This window comes from Daktulosphaira vitifoliae, unplaced genomic scaffold, assembly GCF_025091365.1.
Source record: "Daktulosphaira vitifoliae isolate Bord-2020 unplaced genomic scaffold, ASM2509136v1 Scaffold_1, whole genome shotgun sequence".
In the NCBI taxonomy this organism is placed as follows: Eukaryota; Metazoa; Arthropoda; class Insecta; order Hemiptera; family Phylloxeridae; genus Daktulosphaira; species Daktulosphaira vitifoliae.
The window spans coordinates 69,889,213-69,896,771 of NW_026099572.1; the positions used below are offsets into that span (position 1 = coordinate 69,889,213).

The following is a 7,559-nucleotide window of genomic DNA, read 5'->3' on the forward strand; positions in this document are numbered from 1 at the left end:
TTTTCACCATGAAGACAAGTCCAGAGGTCAAATTTTTTTTTTTCAAATTAAAGTATATTACATAAGCTTTAATTTAATATATATATAAAAGTGTCAGACCTTCCGGAACATTTTCAAAAGTTAAGTTGAAAATGTTCTACTTTCTATACGCATTTTAAAAGGTTTGCACCCCCCCTGTATAAAGGGAAAAGGTCCGATTTAAAAAAAAAGTATGTCGAATGAAAGAGGTATATATAAAGTTTTTGTCAATAAAGAATAGAATTGATTCATGCATTTTTTAAAAAACTTATAGCAACATAATGATAAAAAATGTAAAATATAATATCAAGAATTTTTTCAAAAAAATAGCATATTTTTGCATACGGTATCATTTTTACCATGAAGACAAGTCCAGAGGTCAATTTTTTTTTTCAAATTAAAGTATATTACATTAGCTTTAATTTAAGATATATATAAAAGTGTCAGTCTTTCCGGAACATTTTCAAAAGTTATGTTGAAAAAGTAGTCATTTTGAATACCCTTCTGTGGACAGGGAAAGTGTCAAATTTGTAAAAAAAATATATAAAATAATAGGTAAATATCTAAGGTATTTATAAAAAAAAAAATTATATTGATTTGGCCATTTTTAAAAAAATTAGGGCAATTTTAAGAAAAAAAAATGAAAAAATATCGAAAATTAGCGATTTTTAAATTTGTAATTTTTTGGTGGATATTCTCCGTTTACAGGGAACGAGGGATTTTTTTTCAATTTTTGAGGGTAATGTCTTCAACTAGATACAAATTGTGATCTTTTGACAAATTTTTCATCAAAATCGGTTCAGTGAGAGCTGAGATTGAGCGTATACAGACACAAAAAAAAAAACACATCATAGTAAAATTAATACCGTCTCAGCTTCGCATCGAAGCTAATAGATGAATTTTAGTAAACTCTTACATTAGAGAAGGTGATACTAGTGCTAAATATTTTTGTTGTTACATTTTTTCTGAGAAATACTTTCATATCTCAGTTATATTAATGGTGACCTTTTTAAATAATTTTTTAGTGAACTGTATAAACCACACCCAACAGTTAAAAGGCCCCTGAATATATTAGTATTTTTATGGGACACACAAGTTGTTTTTTTTAATTATTATAATCAACTGTTACTTTTTTTACTTTCGTTTAGACTGCATATAAATTTTGTAATTAATTACATTTTTTAAGAACTATTATTAAAACTTTATTTTGTTTGCATTATATATATATTTAACGCATAGGCTATAGAGTATCTATTTATATTTTTTATTATTTACAAATGGGTTTGTTTAAAATGTTCTTAATTTTTCATTTCAATTTATTTTGAAGTATTAATGTATTATCGTAATTTTTTTAATTTGAATAAATATATATAATGCAATTTAATTCAATAAATATCAAAGTTTTTATCAAGATCATCAGAATTTAATCAAATCATCAAATTTTTCGACGAAATAAAAATAATATTGATAATTTTTTTTATTATTATTATTATTTTATTTTTGTTATATATTTTTTATGTTCATATATTATAGCATNGAACCAATACCTTAGCTTCCTATCGAAGCTAAAATAATATATACTGAAAAATTATTTGAACTATTATGTTTATTTAAGATGCCAAAATTTAATACATAAATTAATATTTTTCACAATATTATATTTTAAACAACATTGATTGAAGTTATAAATTAAAATTAAAAATTAGTAAACTAGTTGAAATTTTATAATTAAACTTTTAATAAAGTTCTGTTTCTATTTGACACATGATCTTTAATTTAATAGATTATTAAATTTCTTTAGGTGAATTCAAAACATATGGATTATGTTCATTTAGTAATTAAATATTATTCTTTTATTTTAAATGAATTCCAAATTTCTCTATCATGTTCATTAAATACGTCAATTATATGTTCACAATCCTCAAAATATGGTATTTCCTCTAAAGAAGGATTATTTTTAATTGATTCATCATTATTACAGGATATGTCAAGAAAATTGAAATCTTGTGTATTCATTTCATATGGAAGATACTGCAAAAAAAAAAGAATTTAATATATAAATATCCCGATACAACTAGGCCTTAGCATAAATAGAGCAAAACATAGTTGATATTATATTGACTTAAATCTGATGGTGATTTAAACACTATCATAAATTGTTATAATAGCTAATTTTTAAATTGAATAGATGAATCCATAAAATAAGTCTGAACTGAATTAAGACTGACCCAAGTTTTGGTGAAAAGGCTGTAAACATTTGATGAGCAAAAAAAAATATATAATTAATGTAAAATATAAATGGTTTAATAAAATTATTCCACCTTTAATTAAAATTAAAATGTTTATTTCCATCCATTCCTTGGAAAACTTATTTATATAATGAACTTACATTTTTGTGTTTTTAAAAAACTTACTTTTGGATTTTTTTTAAGGTATTTTAGTAATCCTATTACACAAACTTGAGATCTATCCACACAATTCTTATCTTCATATTGCTTTTCACATGCTTTAAGTCCAACTATATTAATGTAATCTTCCATAGTGATTTTATTTTCTTTCAATGATAAAATGTATTCAAAAATCATTAGAATAATATGCCCGGTTACTGAACCTGAAATTATTAAAATGTTCAAATCAATTAATATTCTTTAAAAATATATAACTAATCAATTTTTAATTAATCAAAATCTAGCGTTTAGCATAAGACATTATTTATATAAAATATTTACCATTTCCATCAATAAAAGAAAGTCCAACTTTTTTATCGTGAAAACAATTATGAAGAAAAATACGTGGCAATTGAGATTTTAATAAATATATTCCTACATCTGTCCTCCAATTTTGAGCTGAAATAATGTATATCAATCTCTGTAAATAACAATAAAAAAATCAGGTCTCTTTTTATATTATTACCTATTTATATAACAATTATTAATAATCTTAAATTGTTTTTAATTTAGAAATTCAAGCAAGTCAATTATACGATATAAAATAACTAGAGCTATGGTGAAATTTCGTTGTATGATCTAATTATAAATTATTAAGTTAGAATTACATGGATAATTTGTATTGACAAAATATTTTGGTAAATATTGAGTTATTTATGTATATACGTAGAGATCAAAGACACAAAATTGATTTGGGGATAATTTAATTTCTCATCAAAATATAATAGTATAGTTGTTTAATGAAACTGTTTATAATTAGTACTAAATTTATAGAAATTTACTCAAAGTAATGTCCATTATACTTATTAGTTTTTGTATTTATATATAAAAATTATTATGTCACTATAGGCACTATTCCTGAATAACTTAATCCGTTCCTAAAACTCATACCAACTCTTATAACTTTCGATACAATTTACATTTCGTTGTGATCTTTTAAAATAATTTATGCATTTTTAGAAATCATATTTTTAGCTTCGATGCAAATCTGAGAAGGTATAAATTTTTCTATGATTTTTTTTTTTGGGGGGGGTCAATGAACGCTCAATCTCAGCTCTCCCTAGACCGATTTTGATGAACAACATGTCAAAAGATCACAATTTATACTTAGTCGAAGACATTATCCTCAAAATTTAAAAACAATTCTCTCATTCCCCGTAAACGGGGAAATCCCTCAAAAAGTTACAAATTTAATAATCGCTAATTTTTTTTACTAAAAATTGCCATAACTTTTTTAAAAATGAACGAATCAATATAATTTTTTTTAATATAAATACCTTAGGTATTCATCTAAGGACACTTTTATATATTTATTAAATTAAAGCTTATGTAATATACTTTAATTTGAATAAAAAATATTTGACCTTTGGATTTATCTTCATGGTAAAAATGACTACCGTATTCAAAAATATGCTTTTTTTGTGTTAAAATTCTGGGTTTTGTATTTTATTATATTTTAAAATAACTGACTAGGGAAATACATAGATTTTCATAAATATTATATAAATAAAATTGATATAGCATAGAAAGTTAAACTTATTTTATTTTTTTTGCTTTTTTATAGTCGATGGAACCAACGTACGGTTGCTGAGTCGGTAAAACTTGTGTTTTACGCACTTGGGGTACAAGATTCCAACCCTTCTATGACAATGAATATTTGCATTTTTTTTCTTAATTCTTTTTAAGTTAAAATAATATTCAACTCCTTTGATATTAATCACCTTTAGTTTCAATAAAGATCAAGGATCCCATCACTTTAGTCACCCCGTACGAGAAGAAATTTCTTATTCATATTTTAATTATTTTACTATATTTTAAGTCTTAATTTTGATGCAAAGCTGAAAAGATATTTTTTTGTAACTATCATTTATTTTCTCTGCTCTAACTTGACCTACTTTAAAATAATTTTTAAAATAAGTTTAAAATTATTTTTAACTTTTTAGTTCGATGTGCTTTAAAAGCGTGTTTTTTTAGTTTTTTAAACTATATTTATTTTTTAGTTTTTAGTTTCATATTATGATAGTAATTACTATCAATATCATGGTTGTTACGGGTAACGAAAAATCAGGGTTCGATTCCGGGAAGGGAGTCCGAGAAACGGCTACCACATCCAAAGAAAGCAGTAGGCGCGTAAATTACTCACTCCCGGAACATGCAGGTAGTGACGAAAAATGACGATACGGAAATCATCCCTCGTAATCGGAATGAATACTTTATATCTCTTAATTAAAATAAAGCGTGTTAATAAATAAATTTTAATAGTAATTAGAATATATATATATACAAGTAAAGCGACTTAAGTACGTAAACGTATCATGCACTAGGTATAACCGTATTTTGTGGGCGGGCGGGTCGGACTAACGTTATACCTGAGGTATAAACGGTGGTAGGAATATATAAATATATATACGTAAGGCGCATTAGACGCGGGCGGTATTGGTCAGTCAAAATAAAAATTTGTTTATATATATATAAAATTGATGACAAGCACGCGTGTACGGGTACGATAACTAAAAATAAATTTTTATAGGAATAGTGTGCCGTCGTGTGGTGAGCGAGGCGTGGGGAGGGGTGAATGCGTTATGACAGTCTAGTCTAGACGACGGAATATGCGATAACGCGTGGCGTTTGGAGAGTTACAAACATACATACATACATACATACAGGTGAAACTAATATAAGCGTGTTAAAAAAATAGAAGTTAAAAAAAATGAAAGACTTTCTGATGACTTATTTTTTATGATTAATTGGTCTCTAAAGTCGATAATCATAGAGCTCTTAGTGGATATGATACACCGGACAAACTATTTGAATAATGCTTTAATCAAAATTTATTTTTCAGTGGTAATATTTAAGATAAGTACAACTTACATTAACATGAAAAATGAAAAATTATACGAAATCTTGATTTCTAGGAGTTATCGGGAATTAAAGCCAAAAGTCATACAACTTTGGTATATTGGTAAATTTTGTCATTATTTGTTTAGTAACGGAATGCATAAATCATTTGAATTATTTCAAATAAAACTTGTATAATATAATATATAATTAAAAAAAGGAAAAACGTTCCAGTGACTTGTCCTCTATGAGAAATTAAACTCTATATTCAAAAATCATTTCATTTTTTTTTTTGGTCTTTTAAATCTTAAATTTTTTTTAAACATGTTTAAAATACGTATCGAAACGTTTTACAAAAGTTATTTTAAATACTGTCAGATATCAATCAATACTAATTAAAAATATTCCTCAACGCCACTTTACCTACTGTATTGTACTTTAATATTTATTTTTGTTATTTGTTTAATGAACATTCATTATTTGATGAAAATATTTCAGAAACTTTTATTTACTTGACTTTAATTGTGTAAACTTTTTAAATGATTTTTATTTTTGGCTAGATGAGAATAAAGGATATCCCGGATAGATACAAAAGTTGTGCTGCAGAATTAATAAATTATCTCAAAGATATCCAAAAGTAATTTTTTTAATCTTATTTCTGTATTTACTAGAGTCAGTATATTGCAGTCATATTTAGTGGGGTTTTTTTTTATTCAATTTAAAAAATACCTTCTCAAAAAAGAATTACTAAAACTATCTTAAAAGAATATTTACTTTATATCGAAATGTTTTATGTTAGTTATTTAAATCACTATGGATTTCAACTAATACGATTTAAACTATTCACTGTTCTCAATTTGCTAGGCCCCATTGTAGTTTTAAGTTATTTTTAAACTTTTATTTATTTTTTTGCAGTATCTTCTATATAAAGAAAATATCCATTCACCCTGGCCATCTTTATGAAAATGAATATGTGTTTAATTGTTAAAGATCTTAATTATCTATTTCAAATAAACTAATAAAGCCTGGAATGTAATTTATTATGTTCAATTTCTGTATTACTATAATTCTAGATTCTCTAGCTTTCTATCATAATATCTAAGCCTCCAGTATAGACAAATACATATTTATAAAACTTTTAATATTTATTGTGCTAAGAATCTAGAGCTTTTCTAAGAACCGTAAAGCAATAAAAATAAAATTATTTTTAGTTGTACAAATTATAGTTTTACTAAGAGAAAAAAAAGGAATTAATAAGAATATGTCAAATTTAAAAAGATCGCAAACGTCTATACACTACAGATAGGTATTTTTTTCTTTTACTATTTAACTAATGGTAACATATCATAATTTTCATACAATTTTTCGTTTTCATACTTTATATTTTTGTCAATTTTACTATCAAAATAACCTAAGTTTTCAATAAAAAATAACTGCGTAACTTAAAATAGGATTTGATATTAACATAAATTATTTATATATATGTATTATACAGTCTTGGAATTAGCTGTAGGGACGTTACTATAGTACGCTACTTTTTATTTAGTTGTATTGGAAGCGAACTACTTTTTTTAGAAATAGTGTCAATAAAATATTTATAATTTTTCAGTAGTAAAAAAACTTTGCTACTCGATTATAATAACCATAATTATTTATTTCATAGGTACAATATGTAAACAATTTTCTAATAAATTTGTAATTACAACAATTAATGTTTATATTAGAGAATGGTCAAGTGGAGCCTATTTATGTGGATTTATTAAGTTTTTGACACTATAAATATTGATTTATTAGTTACTAAGTTTTTTTATAATACATTATGTATTTTCCGTTCATTTTTACTTGTCTATAAACACTGTTCAACGCTTACATATTCATAAAAAAGTAGGACTTTTTTAACTTAACTTAAAAAAAATAGTCCCCACACCTTATTTTCTATGTGCAAAAGCCATTGAAGTTAAACAAAAAATGTTTTTGTAGTGTAAATAGTGTCTGTTTTTCGTGTTGTATTTTTATTAAAATCTGTCATAACTATTTGAAAAAAAAATGTATAAAGACATTTTTTTTTGTTATTTAAAACGAAAATTTTAAGGTATTCCATAAAATTATTTATTATTAATCAATAGTAAAAATTATGAATCATACGTTTTAATAACGACGAAAAATTATTTTATATTTTTAGCTTCGATGCGAAGCTGAGAAGGTATTGGTTTTACTATGATGTGTTTTTTTTTTTTTTTTTTTTTTTTTTTTTTT

General features: G+C 24.4%; 2 protein-coding genes and 2 long non-coding RNA genes across 5 annotated transcripts in view; 2 read left to right on the forward strand and 2 right to left on the reverse strand.

Annotated features, from left to right (window-relative positions):
- LOC126894166 (uncharacterized) overlaps positions 1 to 4,301 on the forward strand; it is a 14,875-nt gene extending 10,574 nt beyond the window's left edge. Inside the window, exon 4 of the long non-coding RNA XR_007701331.1 lies at positions 4,030 to 4,301. This is a non-coding gene — a long non-coding RNA (uncharacterized LOC126894166). The remainder of the gene's footprint in view (positions 1 to 4,029) is intronic.
- Positions 1 to 7,559, reverse strand: part of LOC126894158 (uncharacterized) — a 55,839-nt gene that overhangs the window by 31,561 nt on the left and 16,719 nt on the right. The gene's annotated exons all lie outside the window — the stretch shown is intronic.
- On the reverse strand, positions 1,607 to 2,913 carry LOC126894163 (uncharacterized). The gene is made up of 3 exons (XM_050664972.1): positions 2,748 to 2,913; positions 2,433 to 2,629; positions 1,607 to 2,049 (listed from the first exon to the last, which is right to left on the reverse strand). The coding sequence occupies exons 2-3, from the start codon at positions 2,601 to 2,603 to the stop codon at positions 1,864 to 1,866; spliced, it is 357 nt and encodes a 118-aa protein (XP_050520929.1). The 5' UTR covers positions 2,604 to 2,629; positions 2,748 to 2,913; the 3' UTR covers positions 1,607 to 1,863.
- LOC126894165 (uncharacterized) lies at positions 4,426 to 6,412 on the forward strand. Of its 2 annotated transcripts, XR_007701329.1 has the most exons (4): positions 4,426 to 5,131; positions 5,308 to 5,427; positions 5,864 to 5,940; positions 6,219 to 6,412. It is a non-coding gene; the product is annotated as an uncharacterized LOC126894165 (long non-coding RNA). The 2 variants fall into 2 exon arrangements; XR_007701330.1 differs by having other exon boundaries at positions 4,426 to 5,427.

Bases quoted from the DNA above. Each gene is read 5' to 3' on its own strand.
- LOC126894163 (XM_050664972.1), bottom strand. From the start codon at position 2,603: ATGATTTTTGAATACATTTTATCATTGAAAGAAAATAAAATCACTATG. The intron at 2,050-2,432 runs GTAAGTTTTTTA...TTTTTTTTGCAG, and splicing joins ACCTTAAAAAAAATCCAAAA to TATCTTCCATATGAAATGAA.